The following is a 19,141-nucleotide window of genomic DNA, read 5'->3' on the forward strand; positions in this document are numbered from 1 at the left end:
AGTAGAGCAAATAGAAGCTTACAAATTCAGATGAATGGCATAAGTGACAGAAATCRAGTCAGATAATGCTTGTTCACAAGGAGAAAAACTGTCAGCAACTACAAATAGGCACACAGATAGTCTTTCATAAAAAAAAAAAAACTTTCTAACTATATTTACACACCCCTGGATATATTTGCTTGCCTTTGGCAAGAAATTACAGGCAAAAGATGCCATTTGATAGCGATTAAACTTCAGACCTAAAAACAGCTTGAAGCTTAAGTCATATAGCCCCAGCACAACAGCTTAATCTTCATCAAACTGCCTCCTTCTCTATATATTGGAAATTAAAGTCAGCTTCTAGGTGCATCAAGTTTCATTCAACAGGATTATTGGATACAAGGAGTTCGAGCCACCCTGGGAAACTAGGGATAGATGTTTAAGATGAGCGACTCCTCCACTCCTTTCTTACCCAAGGTGCGAGTTCTGTCTTTAAATGCTTTTATATGCATATAAAAATTAGATCACCTGAAAATGGGTACTCATTACATATATTTAGATAAATTAGACATTATGCCAAGAGCCAGAGCATATGGCAGCCAACTGTAATACTTCTTCAGCATTGCACATAAATTTGTCAATGGCTACTCATTTCCACAGCCAGAAAATAAGGATTGCACACAACAAATATGGTTTGAAAGGTTTTAAAAGGTTTTTAAAAGGAGTAAATGCAGACGTTTCACAGGAATTTCTGTATTATCAGCACACCAGCAATGGTGATTTATCACCCTGTACAGTCCTAAAAAATGTCCAAGAGTGTAAAATGTAGCACTTGATCAGTATTTTCATTTCTTGACCATGGTATTCATAGCAGAACATGAAGCTTTGATTACTTTCAAAACAGTTATAGGTTTGTGCTAGTGAGGGAGAAGGCTGTAACAACAGTGGCATGGTATTTTTCTTAAAGCATTAAAATAAGACTAGGAAAAGCTTCTTTCCTTCAAGAACTACAATCAATTAAAATTACATAGATGTAACAGTCACATAAGTGACATTCATGAGGCATGACAGCAACTAAGAGTGCATTTACCCTCCACAATGGACAGTGGACTTCAAGAAAAATCAAAAAGCAATTAAATGAAAAGGAATTTAATAGACTTCATAGTTTTAATTCTTTCTCTGTAGATAGTAGGAAGCTATTACCAGTTCGCATTTTACTTTGAGTGCTGTAAGATCAAGAGCAGAAGCTTTTGCTGAGGAAAAAATTGTCTCATTTTGCATTGATCACATACAGACATTGTGGTGTCTCTGACACCCGGATTGCATCAGACATGTACAGAACACTTCTTCCCCCCCATGTTATTTGGGCATGCTTCAAATAGAGATTGATCTTATTTTGCTAAGTGCATTCTTAAGTGTCCAAAAAACAAAACAAAACAATGTTGTATTTGACTATAGCAAGTTCTGGGAAGAAGAAGGAACCACAAAATATAACAGTAAGTCTTCCCAGAAGACAATCTTTTCCACACATCCAAAGAGAACGAGCTATTTGAACTTGAGATTAGCTGATACAACAAGCATTTTCAAATGCACAGCACGGAAAAACAAATTTCATTACACTTTGTGCAGTACTAGAACCAACAAATTCTAACTGAAATTGCTTCAAGTTACTCAAATGCAGTCTCTTTAAAAATTAGAAGTCCAGTTTAACTCTAAGGCATATATACATGCTGTTACCAAGGAAAGAAAGCAGCAAAGTAGTAGCTTACTTATACTCATATGAGTATCACTAAAAATTTTGCTCTTCTAGGACAGCCTACAAATTAACTTATACTTAAGATTTCCAGCTGAGAAGACTTAAAAAAAATCCAAAATCTTACTAGGGAACCTCAAATCTTTATTTATTTTCCGCCTGCATGACTTTTTCATTCATTTACTTGAGATATAGCACTGCACACTGCTATTAAAACAAAGCAAGTGATTTTTCTTGTTGCAAAATGCAAGTATAAACATCTACCGTCACACAAGACATGCATCCGTGACCCCTGTCTAAAAGAGCTGGGCAATTCAGGAGAAGCAGAATGTGCAGTAACTACCAAATGAAACATTCTCCAAGTACTGAAATAATGGAAACTAATTAAATCGGTCTATGCAACCACAAAGTTGCTTCACAACACACAAATCTTGACTAAATGCCATAAAAAAAAACCCAAGAAACTATAAGCAAGTTCAAAAAAGTATTAAAAACCTGTTTCTTTCAGTGAAGACGAACCAGCCCCTTTGTGTACACATTTAGTTTTATTGTAACAAAGCAACTTGTACACTTTAACGTTTAAAACTGAGCATCTTTCTTTCCTTTCCAGTGAAACAAAAAAAAACCCCAAAATAAACAAAAAAAAAGAATTTAAAAATAAACAAGAACAAAATTACAATAGAGAATGTCAATTCCAAATAAGATCCTACAGGTTCTGCTGATTCTCCATCAAGTGGCAGGGCTCAAAGTCATCATTAGGAGAAGATTTTATTTTAAAAGTGTCATCTTAAACTGCAAGGATGTTTGTTAAACCTCACAATTAAACATGCCAAAGGAGAAGAAGCCATGTTGTCAAAATGCCCACTTAACCCACCCAAACATCTGAAACCCACCCCCGCAGACCTTCTATAACCCCATTTTTTTTTTATTTTTTCTTTTTTTTTTAAACAAGAGAAAGTAGACAGATACATGTTGGTAAATGCTAACTGTCCATATTCACATAGAGACACAGTGTAATCTCTGAGCCCAATATACAGAGAAAGAAGGAAAAAAGCTAGATTCTATGCACTACTACACAGGGGCCTAGCACTCTTCAGCTTCCAGCAGAGTGAAGGGAGCAGAAGGTTTTCTTTTTTCCCACAGAACATGGTGTGTTGATTCCATAAACAGTTTTTGTTTTGAGACAGAAAGGGATAAAAAGGAACTTGAAACAGAAACTGGTAGATTCTTCTCCACTGTATTCTGCTCAAGGTATTTCCCCCAAAATAAATTGTGAACCATGGTGTAGAGGAGAGAAAAAGAGACCTCAAGAGAACAAGGCGACTGAGCACAAGAAAAAAAAGACAGCAACTTGCTCCCAGGGACTGGAGAAAAATTAAAAAGGTAAAAAGGGGGGTGTTGGAATCCATCAGTGTTCTATTAGTCATCTTCTCCTTCATCCTCCTGTTGAAAGATAAGCAACAATTAAAAATATGATCACTAAACTTGCATAACGCCAACTTTCAAAGGCAATAACCGAATGTTTTGCTACCGTACAGACTGCAGCCCTGTGGTATTACTCATAGGATGCTATAAAGTTGATCTCTCTCCCTCTTCACTAAAGAGTAGCAACAGCTTCTGTGAAGACCTACACAGGAGCCAGTTAATAAAGGACTTTGAAATTACTCTGTAAAATACTTCATCTTTCAGATGCTAATATGCTTAGTAATACAACACATCTTCCTCTTTTGCATGCAAAGAGCATCTAAAACATYACTTTTACCTCAATAAAACCAATTTTTGCTACTGAAATTTAGATGCATCATGTCCAATTATGAGAAACAAATGTTGTAAGTTTTGTTTTACCAACATCTTGAATGGTGTCTTTGGAATCCAACTCACTAACAAAGGAAATTTTTAAAACCTGAACTCAGAGACGGCTGACAATAAGCCAAAATATACTAATATGTGGGAGGATGACAGAACTAGACACATCAATAAAAGCTAATTAGAAGTGTTGCTAGAATGTCCATCAGTTAATAATAAAATCATTAAACTAAACAAGACATTAATATCACAATTCTAGAGCACTTTCCCTCTAAGTTTACTAAAGCTACTTATTTGCACATTCACACTTGCAAACACACTTCTCTACACTGGAAGTTAACATAACAACAGTTCTGTTTTACCTCTTGAAAAACTTTATGAGTGACTGTACAGAATGAAAAGAACTACTTTATCTTTGAAACAAGTACTTCTTCTCACAAAAGGATTCCCTCTTATAAGACCTATTCTATTCTCACAGACCAGAGAAAAGGAAGTGAGGAACAAGAAAGCTCACCTCTCCTTCCTCTCCCTCATCATCGTCTTCATCTTCCTCCCCCTCATCTTCATCGCCTTCTTCATCAATATCCTCCAATCCTTCTTCCTCTTCATCATCATCGTCRTCCTCCTCTCCCTCCCCTTCTTCATCATCCATATCAGGAACCTTAAAGACACACATGCAACATTAACTACAGYGATCAAGTTCAGTTTWAATCGCATGGTGCTATCAGGGCTATGGATGAGCAGCTCGGTGCTGCTGTAGTTACCAAGTAGTACTGTAACGGATTTGGCCAGATGTCATCCTTGATGACTTCTCCTAGTTCATCAGCCCCTGCATCAGAGTGGTCAGTGAACCAGGTAAAGAAACTTTCTGGCTCTTCATGCTGCCTCTTTCTACTGGCTTTGTTCTGTGTCTGGCTTGAACGCTTTGTCAGATCCTGGAAAGAAAGTTAAGAAATTCCCTTAGGAAATGCTCTCTACGTAGCCTTTTTTTTTTCCAAAAGGCACCATTTAGAAAAGTTCTTGGCTAAACAACCACAAGAAGTCAATTACTCTCTTTTCAGGGAAAAATGTTTAGGAAACACTGGGGACCCAAAGGACTCACAGCAGAAGACATGAATCAGCTGCGTGACCTAATTGCATTTCTCATGAGCAAGGCCCAACAATATTAAAAAACAGTCTGCTTCCTTTAAGAGCCTCCACTGAAACACTGAGAACTCAACAGGACCTCAGGTTTTATTTATGTTTCTGCATCATATGGAAACACAAGCATGAAAAGTGAAAAATGCATAAATATTGAGACTTCTCAAAGTCTCAATACTCAACTACTATTACATATGCATATTTTAAGCAGCCCCCAGTCTCCAGGCATCTAAGCTCAGTCTTCATCTAGCTCAGCACTGGAATGAAGAACTTCCTATGCTTCTCATCSTAAGATTTTCTCCCTTTGTAATTTTCAGGTCCATTTTTTTTTGCGAGCAACACAGAACACACCACACATACCATGAAAACATCTGGTCACAAGAATAATGAGTTCTGCCACCTACCACCACACCCTAGAAGTTTGGTATGTTTTCTACAGTATGTTCCTTCAAATCTAAAAAGTTAATGACTAGCCACTATTTCAATCTATACTTTCTTTGATTATACGATAATTCAAAACTTCTAATATTTGTTTTCTCCATAAAATTTTAACATTTTCAAGTTTGCATTGTTTAATGAAGAACAATACCAGAATTTGCATGAATTTTGCAGTATGTTGTAAAGATCATTCAGTTAGGGTGTACTGGACTGTAACTTCTGGCATAGTTCTCAATGATAAAAAGATCATTTTTTTCTTCTTGGTCTGAGGGTGACAAAACAAGTAGCAGTTTAACTGTAACTTTCAGTTTTTACTTTTAAGTAATCCTTTCAAAACTTTCAGGATGACATGAAAGTGTTTCCAACTATTACGGAATTTAACTACAGAAAATTAATTTTATTCAAATACTATCTAGTATTCAAAAAAGATATACCCACATTATCTTGTGGTTGCAACTTGGCCCAAGATATGGTGTTTGGAAGGTGAGAATAATTAAAAAAAATCCAGACACCACACCCTGACCTTCGCCCCCAACCCTGCTACCACAACAATTCCTAATTTAACAATTATGTCAAGGAAACACCACCACCCACCGTCTAGATCCACTCTAAAGAGAGAGAAGCTGATGTAATCATTAATCTCTCCATCTGGTCATACTTGTACTTTCACTGGTGGTACTAGACTGAGCAAGAGAATTAGCTACAGCGCTCCATGTAAATAGCATATTCCAAATCTGCAAGGTAGGCCCAAACTATGYGTGTAAAAATGTGGTGAACAGGTTGGAGAAGGGATAACAAAGTAGTTTGCATCAACTGTCTAAATGAGCATAATGGTGAGAATGGCTGTACTATGCAGAGCASTGATTATCTCTTCCAAAGGCATATACATACCTTCCCGGATTTCCATTTGATCTCAGTTGATTTTGAAGATGGGTCTCCACTTTCATTCAGGTGAAACTCTTTGGAGAGAACTTTATTTTCGAAGTATGGATTCTCATCAAAATACTACAGAGTTGAAAGCAAAGAGTTGGAACCAGGTAAACACAAACTAAGTTAAAACAGATACTATACTATGGATTAACTAAAGAGACTGTATTACAAACTATGGCCTAATATGCACTTATGTTCAAGAAARAGGCAAAAAAAACTGCAAGTGAAGGAATTAACATACTTACAAAATCTATTCTGTAACCTGATTTGATATCTTCAAATTCTGTCACCTCAACTCTGGTCAAATAATGCAGTGCTTCCTCATCTTCTTCTCCCAGCAGTGCAGATACTAAAACAGAATCAGTAATCTCAAATTATCAAAGTTATGAGATTTTCATCACAGATGAACTATAATTTAACTCTAAGATTTGAAAAAACACATACTTCCCAGATGCAACTTGTTCTGTCCCTTTTTTAAGGGCAATAACCAAGAAACCACTATAATTTCTGTGACTTTGCTAAGGTTAAAAGATTATGTTTGCTTGCTGCAGTACAGCATTAAAATGCCAGCAAAAGCTTCTGAATATATCTTCCCTTAGAGATTGCTCTGCCCAATCCAAGCAATCTACAGTCTTGTTTTTGCCACTTCATACAGTTTATCACGAGTCCCGACTAAGTGGCTCACTTCCCAACCAACCCAACTCCTCCCCAAATACACATATTTGTATATTTATATTTAAAAGGGTTAACTAAAGAAGAAAAGCAGGAAACTTGTTGCTTGAAAGATGGGAGGAAAGTAACTACCATAAGATTCTAGTGATTCAAGATGTTCCTTCCAATAAAACACAAGAGATGTAAGACTTGAAAAAACAAACTCTAAGGTAAGAAGTGTTTGCATACAAAGCAGGCTTCCCTTTCAATGTGTGCTGAATGACAACTCTAAACACCTTTAGAGCTCTGAAAGGGTCACACAACAAGCAAGCAAACACTTAGGTAAAAATTTACAGGGAGAAAAAAGAAAGAAAAAAAGAAAAAGGCTATAGGCTATTGAGAATATACCTTGTGGGTGGTTGACAAATGTTGTTACCCAGAAGTTTGGGATTTTGGCGATCAATTCTGACCTCTTCTGGAAGAATGGTTGGCGGAGTTTGTTGTATTTCTGTTCTACTTTCAAAATTTCCTCGCTGGCTTGTTCATTCAGTCTGTAATAGAGATAGATACTTAGCTGCAATGTCACAGGAGAGAGCACTAAGACTTAAAGCAGATAATTCCATTCAGTTTTCAGCTAACTACCAATGATACAATTAAACTAAGCAACCATGCTCAACAAATGAGGGCCATCACACAAAAACCTGAGGCCCAAACCACTAAAAACTATTAAAAGGCACCTCAAAAAACTACTATAAGCACTCTAATTATTGTAATGAAACATTCTTAACACATAGTATGACGTAAAGGATTCAATGCTTAACTCTTAACTCTTTAACATTTTCTCTGCAAAATACCTGTAGACTGCTATTTATAACTTTTGGTAGGGTGAGCATGACTAAAGCAAAGAAAGTTTGCAACCCACACAAGTTGAACCTTAAAATGTAACATGTAACGGGTTTTCTAAAAAGGTAAAGCCTTGATAGTTCAGCTGTTTCATATGGGTCAGAGCCCCAATACTTGCAGTTGCTGTAGGACACAGKGCATAGAAATAAAATCCATCAAACACAGAATCCAGAGTTCTCAGATACAGAACGAGTGTTTCAGTGACATTTTCTACATATTATTTTACATGCACATGAGTGTACAATAAAAATATTTTTAAAAATCTATTTTTAAAGAAATGCTCCCTTCTGTTCAAAAACATTAAGACATTTTGGTGAAAGAGCATATGTGTTAACTTGAAGAAGCAAATCTCTTGTATGAACCGTCATAGAGATTTTATAATTTTAAATCAAACTACATTTTYAAAATTATACAGAGTTAAATTAAAAATCAGGAGAGTGTTACAAAATTTAATCATACGTAAATACTCCCTATATTTAACCAGGTCAAATATAAGTACATCTTGGGGGAACTTGAARAGTGACATCTACTAGTGAGAAGTATTATTTTAATATGTAGTTTTAATTAAAAAAAATGCTGAAGCATTTTTAAAGTTTGTTTTAATGTTTACCTGTCTATTTCATTCTGTACTTCATCAATGTGTTCAATTGCTTCCTGTTGCTCTTTTTCTGAAAAAGAATCAAAAATGTATCAAAATCCCTTAATTCTGAGCTCAAACAAAATCACCTGAAAAGCTTATCCATGATGTACTTCCCAGAGATCTACTTTGGAAGCATGCAGATATTTCTGTTGGATTGCATAATGGTTACTAGGCCCCATAAAGCATCAGCTGCTTCCTGGACAAGCGATAACTTAAGTGCTGAAAAGTTTGCTAACATCAAACTCAAATCAAGCACGCCACAAAAATTCTCAGCTCCCATCCCTCCATACAGATTTACAAACCCGCTTAAATTATAAGCGCACCAGACCGTGTTAATCATGATTTAATGAAAACGTTGAAAGTCAGAGTTTCTGAGCCCACTGCCCTTGACGGAACGTGCAAGTACTGAATAACTGAGCGAGGACAGCAATGTCAATGGAAATAGCACTACGGGCAACACATCACCTTCTAAAACTCAAAAGACCCGTTCCAGGGGATGGTTTTCAGTTTAAAAAAAATATCCTAAAATCACCGTTTGGCGGCTACTGCCTGAGCAGAGCATCCCCTGGGCAGCGGCTGGCCGGGCGCTGGAGCACGGGGGCTGTTTACGCGGCGCTCGGCAGATGAACGAGCGGCCGCGGGAAGCGGCCAGCGCGCCGCGCGCTCCCGGCTGCCCCGCCAAGTCCCCCGCACCGCGCCGCGGCCCGCGGCTCCCGCCGCGGGGTCCCCTCCGCGCGGCCCCCTCCGGCTCGGCGGCGAGCACGTGCGCGAGCGCGGCGGCACGAGGAGCGGGAGGAGGCGGAGGAAGGGGAGCCCCGCGCGCTGCCTTCCCCCCCCGGCAGGGAGGAAACCGCGCGGGCACGTGGGGGAGCGAGCGGGCGGGCGGCTCCATCGGCGCGCGGGCACCGCGTGGCTCCCCGCGCTGGCGGGCGGCGGCTCCGGCGCCTCGCACGCGGCGGCGGCGCGCGGAGCGGGAGGCGGCCAAGCATCATGGCGGCGGAGCACAATAAGGCTCCGCGRATGCTGCTCCGGGAAGGAGGCGGGGAGGCGGCGCGGAAGGGGGGGATCCCGCTGCTCCGCMGAGCCCGCAGCGCCCCCCGCCCGGCCCCGCCTGCGCCTGTGGGGGGAAGGAGGCCGGGCCGGGGAAGCGCAGACAAAAGGGCGCTAACATGGCCTCCTCCTGCTGCCGCTGGGGCCTGCACATCCGCCCGGCCGACCCCGCGCTCTTCCCGCCTCCGGCCCGGCCGCGGCCCGTGTGGCTGGGGAAAATGGCGGTCGGTGCGGCGCGCTGCGAGGCGGAGGCCGCCATTCCCTTCCCGCCCCCGGCCCGGCCTCACCTGAGGTCTCGTCGGCCCCATCGTGGTTGGAGTTGAGCTCCTTCTTACTGACTTTGGCCGCCGGCGCCGACATGTTGGTGGCTGCGGAGCGCGGAGGGAGGGGGCTGTAACGGGACTGAGCGGAGGGGGGAGGGGGGGCGGGCACAGACTCCTCCTGCTGCCGCCGCCGCCGCTGCCACTACCGCTGCTGCTGCCGCCGCCGCTCGGGCTCCCTCCGCCGCCGGGGCGCTCCCGGATCGCAGGGCCGGCAGCGGCGCTCGCACTGCCTCGCGCTCCCCACAGCCACCCTCACCACCGCCGCCGCCACCACCGCCTCCTCCTCCTGCTGCTGCTGCTGGCGAGGGGCGGGCAGCGCGGCGCGCATGCGCAGCAACCCCCCCTCCGGGGCACGGCGGGCGCAGCGCGCAGGCGCACCAGGCGGCCCCCCCGGGGCGCGGGGGCGCGGGAGCCTCACGGCGCAGGCGCGCTTCTCTCGCCTCCTCGGGAGAGGACGAGCGTCCCGCTCTGCGCACGCGCCGACACCGCCTCCCGGCCGCGGGCGGCGCGCGCGCAGCCGCAGAGAGGCCTCCCGCAAGCCCCGCCCCCGCCGGCCACCCCACGCTGCGCGCTGATTGGTCGCGTCTAGCGCCCTGAGAGGGGGGGCGGGGCTCGACGCGGAGACACAGAGGACGGCGCGAGAGGCGGGAGAAGGAAGGAGGGGGAGGAAGGAGAGAGCGAGGAGGGCGGTGGCGCGCGCAGGTGCGTGGGGGGGGGTTAGGGTGCGCGCATGCGCATGCGCGGGGCGGCCGTTACCTCGGGGCGGCAGCGCCTGAGGCGGCGCAAAGGAACCGTCACGCACCCGCTCCTCTGCCGGAGGGGGGAGCCCGGCGGAGGCAGCGCCCCGTGGGGGTGCGTGAGGTGGGCGCTGCCCGCCCCCCCGGGGACTCCCCTCTCGCCGCGGCCAGGCGAGCGCCGCCCCTCGGAGCTGGAAGCTGACCCAAGGTGATGACTTCGGGTGTTACGTTTTTAAGGGCATGGTGGCCCTGTCAGTCACAGCCAGGCCACTCGGTTAATGTGGGAACGTTGCTGCATAAGGTCATGGAGCCCAGCCGCCTGCCAGAACACCTGCCACAAGCTCGCAGACTTAAAATAACTCTTTTTGCCTCTTTCCTGTCCACCTGTCACGGGGGAGCTCGCTGCAGCTTCAGAGTCAGAGTTAAGTCCATTTTACACTTAAAAAGTTAACAGCTGAGCTACTCTTATATCGAAAAGTGATGTCTATCATTCCCAGATGAATCTCATGATAAAGCCAAAAGACAAGTGCAGCTTTGATGAAGTAGGAACTTGCCTTTTGTTGTTTGCTTTCCAGGCAGATTATATTCTGTTTCTTCATGTGTTTCCTTACCTCTTCTTCCAGTTGTCCTTACAATACTCTGTTAAGTAAGGCCTACATTAGTTTCTTGCCTCTTCAGCCAACTCGCTCATTTTCTGATTCCTACTCCCACCTGTTGTTTCTGCCTTTAAAAGCTCAATTGGTGCTCACTTCCAAATCCCAATTCCTTTCCCTTTTGTATACCCAGCTGTCACTTCCCACCAGCTAGGTCTTTACTTCCATTGCCACCCACAAACGCTGTGGCGTGTCTGCAATTCATATTGTGCTTCCCATGCAAATAGCAGGGGARCGGAGCTGCCATCCGTTCGTTCTCTGTGCTCTCACTGACAGCAGTAATTTCTGCAGTGAGCTCTGCTAACTGCAGGATGCAAAGAGTAAGCAAAGCACTGCAATGTTAGAAAAGCAAAATTATCAACTTCTGTCTCAAGGCCTTCCTGAAATCCATCACACTGAAAAAGTTCTTTGGTGCTTTGTCAGCATTTCCCAAGTTTGATTAATATGGATGACTTTACAGTTTAAAAAAAAAAAAAAAAAAGGTAAGCACATGTAGTTTTCTTGCTTAAGATTTCCCCGAGGCCTCTCTATTATGCAGCTGAATCTGGTTGGTGCTTTTTTTCCTTTTATCTTCTATTATTTGCTATTGTATTCTCTAGATCAGTTGGTGAAGAACCACAAATATCTAAAATATGGGCCTTATATTTGAAAGGCAATTCCAAGCAGGAATATCATGATCAAAGCAGCATCTGCCTGCTCCCTATTAGTATCTCTTGTTTATTCTATCAATTACTACATATACCTGGAGTATGTGACTAGTATGTTCCACTGATATGTCTGAAATCAAGCAATCTTAAGCCTTAGCTGCTCAAAACATCCCAAGGATTTTTTTTTTTTTTTTTGCTTTTTGAAAGAACCTCACTTAAATAGTTCAACTGTAGTCTAAGTTTTGCRGACATTTCACTAAATGTCTTGAAACAAGAGGTGTTTACATGTTCCTGGGCTCAAAGAATTTGACAGCAGGTCGCMGAAAAACATCCTTTCTGTGCTCTCATCGCAGAGCAGGTCAGTACTTTTTACATCTTCTTTATACTGCTATAAAGAAGTAAATCTAAGTCACTGAGTTAGAATAGTTTGAGCCCCAAGAAAGGTAGAAGCAGAGCAGACAACAGCTTTTGCAGCTGAACTGATTTACTGTTTGTTCTTGTTGTATTATTAACATATATGCTCAGGAGGAACATGACTCAAGTGTTTGTGAAAAAGCAAGGAGCAGCACAAGTCTGAGCTCAGTATGAATCCGTTCTGTTTTGGTATCTGAAAGTCCATGTAGTCTTTTTAGAAAAAGAAAGAAAATGTCATGTAGGTCCTTGGTGTTACATGATTTATCTGTTATTTTACAATATTTTTTTTCAGAAACAACATGTGACTCATAGGCAATACTATCAAATATTATAATAACATAATAATATAAMGTATATATACTAATTGTACTAATACTATAAAGATATAAACATTAGGAGTTTAAAAGATACAAATATTCAGTCACCTCTTTTCAATATTTTCCAGTATTTTWCATTACCTTGTAGCTAATACCTAAAGCAGCTTCAGTCCTTGAATAACTATTGAGACTAGACTGTGCAATTATACTCCTATATCTGGGATGTGTTGATGTAATTAGGGAAGATTATGTTCCTCATTCTCTAACCTTAAGGACTTTTCTCATTTTGTATTTCAATAAATATGAGATGTTAACACTTTTTCCTCTGAAATACATCGTCTAAATACCTGTTCTGCCTACATCACAAATAGCCCTTTTACCTCCAAGTTACAGAGGTACAGTTCAAATTGTTGGGTGGCTAAAGCTGCAAAAATAAATTGCGTCTGGTGTTTTTCAGTCTCACTGCAAGAGTACTCCAGTGCTGACAAGTAGGGGAGCTAGATCTTTGCAGCTGTCAGGACAGCAGTGACTTTGTCAGACAAGTAAGGAGAATTTGTTTCCATTTTCTTTTATGCGTTTCTGGAATTGGGAGGGGGTAATGATTAATGACCCTGGAATTCACATAGGCTGTAGTAGTAATATCGTAAATATATATGCAATCATTTAGATCTGAAGGATTCTGGAATAGGGAAATGTATATGCAAAAATAACTTATTGCTGATATGTGGAACATCACTGCTGTTAAATGTCAGTCTTATCTTCCAGTTGAAGATAGAAAATAAAGAAAAGCTTCTCAAATGTTAAGTTTCAGGGGGAATATAATCACCATACTGTAGTTTTGCCAGGACAGGGGGACAACCATCTTGCTCCGTTATTGATTCAAAATACAATATCATACATGTTTTCAAGAGTGGAAAAAAGCCATTTCATAAAGATGATCTCAAATTTGCTCCTTAACAGAAAAGCTCAGCTTTCACAGTATTTCTTTCCTTAACTGGGTATGCTGCTGCAGGACAGAGACATAACTTGTAATCATGCTTAGTTTCTGGAATGTCAAGTCATCTGTGAGTTTTACACACAGACTTCTAATTTGGGAAGTGAAAGGGGAAAAACATGCTAAATAGTCTCAAATACAATATAATGATGTGTGAATAAAAGAGTAAATTTCCTTCTCAATATTTGTGCCATGTAAAATGAGTGTATGTAAAGGTTACACAAGTCAGTATTATTAATAGCAAATTACATTTTTGTAGATGTAATTCCACCCCCAAGAACTCACAGCCGTTACAGAAATTATTATTGAAAAATGTAAAGCACAGATCATTTTACCTGCTGCTGAAATGCAAGCAACTACTTAAAAATTATACATCTATGCTGGGTGCCTAGTCCTCCACACACACACAAAAAAAAAAAAAAAAAAAGGTGCAGGCTCAGGCTATATACAAGGAACAAAGATCTGCCCCTGGAGTACAAGGCATTTTTGAAGTATATGAAAGCTTTTAAATTACTTAGTACTCCAATGTGGCAAAGGCTGCAAAACATCTCGAGAAGGCATAAGGACGTACTTGATAGTAAAGTCTGCAGGCATATCAGTGCTCGCTCCGAGCAGCAGGCAGAGACGCTCCGGCTTGTTTGCTGCGTGTAATCAGTTTGACAGCCCCTAGGAATTGCCGAGTCTCCATGACCCTGGAACGACAGTTTGGCACATATATTAAACAGGCAAATACCTCCCGTCCAACTGTTTATTCATCTCCACTAGTCACAGACCTTCCCAGTTAGGCACTCACAYGGGGACTGAATGGTTAGATAATGACTGAAGAATCTTCCACGTGTTCTTGCAGTTGCTGCAGTCTAAACTCTTGGATGAAAATATTTCTGGGTTAATAACTGTCAAGCAGCATGATGATTCAGTAGCACAAACAAGGAGTGACTAATATTATTATTGTTAATAGATCCAGTGATTATCTTTGAATATATTTTTAAGCTCTCATTAGACTGTTAACTAAGTCTGATTTTTATTTTTCCTATAGCAGCATTTTAAGAATTAGCAGAGCACTTCCGTATAACCCATGGAGAGCTGGATGGTCATGTAATACTTTTTCTCATTGTTCCCAGATGCTTGAAACAAAGAGGCAATCAAAATATTAAACAATTAAATGAAATTCAAAGTCAGTTAAATGTATGGGTCTTCTGAACATGAGATAAAAGCTCTTAAGATATGAAGGTACTGATGAGCATCTTATATTTTTCACATAAGCCGTCTGCACTGCTTTGAAAACGATGCACAGTTGGGTATAGTGCAGGGAATTGATCTGTGTCTTCCAGACTGAACATGAACTTGCTTATTAGAAAGTTTACTATTAAATTATACTCCATATTGTGAAATTAAGAGTTCCTGCCCAGAGAGTAATTTCATTGGAGGGGTTCCCCACCTCTTCCTTGTCTCTTGTTCAGATTTTATATCTCAGACATGTCCTATTTCTTGACTCAGTTGGAGCCCTGCATCTGTAACAGTTGATTGACTGTGTCATCAGACACRTACATAGATGCCATTATTAATGCAGCACTATTGAGTTGCATTTTTTAAAAGCAAAAAATCTTTAAAAATCAACTTGTTGCCCCAAATGCGTTACCACTACTTCCAGATATGGACATCCATTTCCTTTTGCCAGAGGAATTTGCAGTTCCAGTCAGGATCTGAAATATACAAAAATGTACAAAAACCTCTGTTTGAAAACTAGATAGGGGATATGTAAATGTGGCCCTGCAATACCTGAAACCAGGTGTTGCCAGGACACAYATTCAGATTTTATTTATGCCTTCACAGAAAAGGATATTCTAACTTCATCAGTAGTGTTACACAATTACTAGTTTTGCAGGACAGTATTAAGGCCATTCCTTCATGGGCTGAGGCAAGGGAAGACTTTAGCCACATTAATGGAGAGAAACTATTGATATTTGCGTTCTCAGSAGGAGGAACCTTTGTTTCTATCCAGGAAATACTAAACTAAGYGCACAGAAGATTGCTCAGTGAAGAGTGAGGACATTTTAAAGAACTCTTTYGTTTCAAGTTGGCATTATTCAAACATTTGCAGTGTCTTCAGTCTAGTGTGGGAGTATAGTGACAGAAAAGGTGAAACAAAGAAAATATGTAGGAATCTGTCATATACAGATTTTTGCTACAATAATATTATACATATTATTGCTTTTACMTGAGAATGTCAAAGCACATTAAAAAAATCAATTTAAATATAAAAAGCTCTTTGGGAAGCAGTTCGTTTATTGATAGGTTAACTTAGTGGCCTCCTCAGAGCCAGAGGCAGCACTCTGCAATAGTACTAGTCTCCACTTTGACTACATGAATTGCTGCATGTGTTGCCATCAATGAAGATCTGCAAGTGGAATCTGGTGAACTGTGTCAGTCTGTAGGAACGCTTCTTGCTGGTAGTACAATAGCTCGGAGAGTCCYGAGAGCTCTGAGACTAAGATCCTCCTGTGCAAGGTGCTATCTGAACACAAAACCAGAGGTGACTGGCTTGGAAGAATATACTCTCTTTCAGCGCATAGTTTGATTTGTTGTTGTTTTTCCAAGTCCCTGCCCATGCATTCCCCACCATACATGCCTTCTCTCTTCCTTGTCACATTATCCCCAAATTCAGCTCGTACAATTTTTGTCAGGCCCCATGTTAAACTTTATCAACTGCTTTCAATTAAGGAATCCATGTAAACCCACCTACTTTTCTCTCAGAACTGTTACAGGTGCATGAATAGTGCTAGAAGAAAGAGGACTGCTTGAAAGCAGAATGAATGAGAAAAGGATAAGGAACAGGTTGCCCAAGTTTGGTTTGCTTAAATGAAATATTTGTCAAACTGCCGACAAAGCTGCAATTGTAGCTAGCGTAAAAACCAGCGTATTTCTTTGTTAGCTCCGTTTAAATTAATACAAGCAAGTGGAACATACCAATATATGGAAATAGCAGAACTGTCATCACAAGTGATTTAAAAGTTTTCAGAGGAGAATTTCACATCACTGGCAAAGTCTTCTTTCCCCTTTTGCATGTGGGAATAACTGCTCTCAGAAGCATACAAAGGAAATAGCTTTCAACTCCATGTTCGCTTCTGCAGTGGTATGACTGGAAAATAATTTCATCTGCATTTACAAAGAGGGGGCAAAACCTCTTTGTTAGGAGGAAAAATAAATAGGGACCATTTCCCTCCCACCACTGTTGTACATCTATTATCTGACTCACCACTTCTGTGATTCCTTCTGGCAACATTAGTTTTACTGCGCTGGAAATTCAAGCGTGTGAAAATATCCCTAGTTTCAGATTACTTGGTTCTCAGTTTTGTTCGGGTCAGTATTCCTTCCTTTAGGCATTTGGAACTAAACATTCAGAAAATACTGGATATTGCTGTTCTTAAGCCTTGTGAGAAGGACCATCACAGGAGAAAGGAAGGGGGGAGGGAAGGGAAAGGAGAAATGAAAGGGGAGGAGAGTCCATATCTGAAGAGAGATTCCACACTAGAGAAATTTTACTGACATCCATTCAGTATCCAGCAGGGTCTCCTTCAAGGGCTTTTACTGAGATCCAAAGACTCTTGCAATTCACAGAGGCATTTACATGCAACATTGCTCTCTGGGAGCTAAGGTATAACTGTACTCCTGGATAAAAACAACAAAGAATATTACCAGACTCCTATTGAAATGTCAACCAGGCACTGGTGTTCTAGAGAGTAACAAAGAGATGGTAATATAATTAATTATGAAGCCTCGGTAGCCTCATTAACACATCTTTAGTGTCCAGATCTTTGAAAATCAGCTGTATAAAGTGACTGTCAGAGTTAATTCCTTCTAAATTGCCTCCTGCCACATCCCAGCACTGCAGCAAGTTCTCTCAAGCCTTGTTGATGCCAAAAAATACGGACTTTAGTAGTGATGCAGTTGTACGGGTGTTACTGAAGATACAGGCTGTTGTATAAGCAGGAGTTTGTCAGGACAGAATGGAGCAAAATAAAAATGCCTTTAGGCAACACAGTTTCCACAACTGGTAGCACAAATAGGAAAAGTTTGAATCACTTGATTAAATGGAAAATTAAGGACAAAAGAAAAACAGGAATGAGAGATGTCACATGTTTTGGCATTAAAAAGTTTCCAGCCTTTTTTTTTTTTTTTTTTTTTTAATTTGAGGATCATAGCCAGTTTATAGCGCTCTTTTTCTACTGCCTCTGCCACAGCATTTCATCTTCAGACTTCATTCCAATACATGCTCCCGCCCCATCCCTCCAGTTTATGAATATTTATTTCAATAGGCTTCTGCTGCAAAAACTGGCACATAATTGGTGCAGTAGTATCTTTTACATTTCTCTAGAGAGCCACATTCATGCCTTCCCATGCCCTGTTTTGTCATGATCTCACACTGATTTCTTAAGTTAAACTGAGGTCACTACTTGTCTCGGGCTCCCTACATACACACTAAAGGAAAAAAAAATACCTCAAYATGCTCATGGTTCATTCTGTTGTTTCTCAGTGTATCATGCTACTGTCATGCAATCCTGTTAAAGGGTTTAAAGGTGCTGTCTTTTGTAGAAGATTAAAAAGCAACTGATTATTATAAGTCACCCATCCTTTTTTTTTCAGTAGTAGAAACACATCATTATATCCAATTTGTTTATAGAGGATATTCTGCTTCCTTTAATCCATTATCTTGTCAAACGCATATGAAAATCTCTTGCCCTGCGTAATATTGTAGAACTGTTCTGTGTTTTGGTTTATATAAAATACTGTAGAGTTGCTCTGTTTATTTGTGTAATGTCTTCTGATATGCTTTGGAGTACTTGTTATCTTTGGGATAACAGATTAATCAAAATGAGATATTTTTATTTGCCATTTCAGAACTGGCTTTCAGACTAAGCATAGAAATATTTTGCTGGTCTAAAAGTGACAATATGCAAAGTTTCTAAATGGTGACGAAAATTTGAACACTAAAAGGAGTTCTTTCAAATATGACCGACTTTTCTGCTGTTTACTAACATTATGGAAGGAACCCGATTTCACTCTTCTCTCAAATTATGTGTTCCTATCCCAGGAAAGCTTTTATGTACTGATCAGGTCTCATTTGATGTTTATATAAAACTTGTAAGAAATGACAATCAAATGCTTGAAATTAAATACACACATGTAAATATAAATAAATATATATATATATAAATCCTTCTGAAGAGCAATCAAAAACTATCAGGCAAATTCTGCTTATATAGGTCTACTTCAGTAGGTCTACTTATTTTATATAAGTCTAAATCTGATGGTATTCAGCAGAATAACCACATATTTCTGTATGTACTTTTAGAAACTAGTTCTACAAAGAAGAATCAATTCTATTCAGATGAGTAATAACTGTGTAATGCTTTTTGTGATAGCCAGGTGCTTTATACATATCAAGTAACACCATAACAACTATTTGAGGTACTATAGACATAGATTGAGTTGGTGAACTGATGCACAGAACAAATAAATAATTGTCATGTGTGATTATTGAATATAGGCTTAATTTAAGGGATCTCAATTCCTTCTGCCACGTTGTTAGCACTGCAAAGGATTTGCTACCTTTCAGAGTGGCATGCCAGATTGTATTTCTGTTTCTGAGATTAGATGGTGGACACGCTSTTACAGACTCAGCAGGAACTAGGGCTTGCTGTGTTTCAAAAAGAGTGAGRTGCTGCCAGTCACCTTATTGCCAGCATCTTGCCTCTGTCCAGGACA

At 40.8% G+C, this 19,141-nt stretch overlaps 1 protein-coding gene across 1 annotated transcript; it reads right to left on the bottom strand.

Annotated features, from left to right (window-relative positions):
• Positions 1 to 2,380: 2,380 nt before the first annotated feature.
• On the bottom strand, positions 2,381 to 9,815 carry SET (SET nuclear proto-oncogene). The gene is made up of 8 exons (XM_026049460.1): positions 9,578 to 9,815; positions 8,211 to 8,268; positions 7,106 to 7,248; positions 6,292 to 6,395; positions 6,008 to 6,121; positions 4,303 to 4,473; positions 4,053 to 4,199; positions 2,381 to 3,175 (listed from the first exon to the last, which is right to left on the bottom strand). The coding sequence occupies exons 1-8, from the start codon at positions 9,648 to 9,650 to the stop codon at positions 3,152 to 3,154; spliced, it is 834 nt and encodes a 277-aa protein (XP_025905245.1). The 5' UTR covers positions 9,651 to 9,815; the 3' UTR covers positions 2,381 to 3,151.
• Positions 9,816 to 19,141: the final 9,326 nt, after the last annotated feature.

This window comes from Nothoprocta perdicaria, unplaced genomic scaffold (genome assembly GCF_003342845.1).
Source record: "Nothoprocta perdicaria isolate Ctin4 unplaced genomic scaffold, notPer1 scaffold_6, whole genome shotgun sequence".
In the NCBI taxonomy this organism is placed as follows: Eukaryota; Metazoa; Chordata; class Aves; order Tinamiformes; family Tinamidae; genus Nothoprocta; species Nothoprocta perdicaria.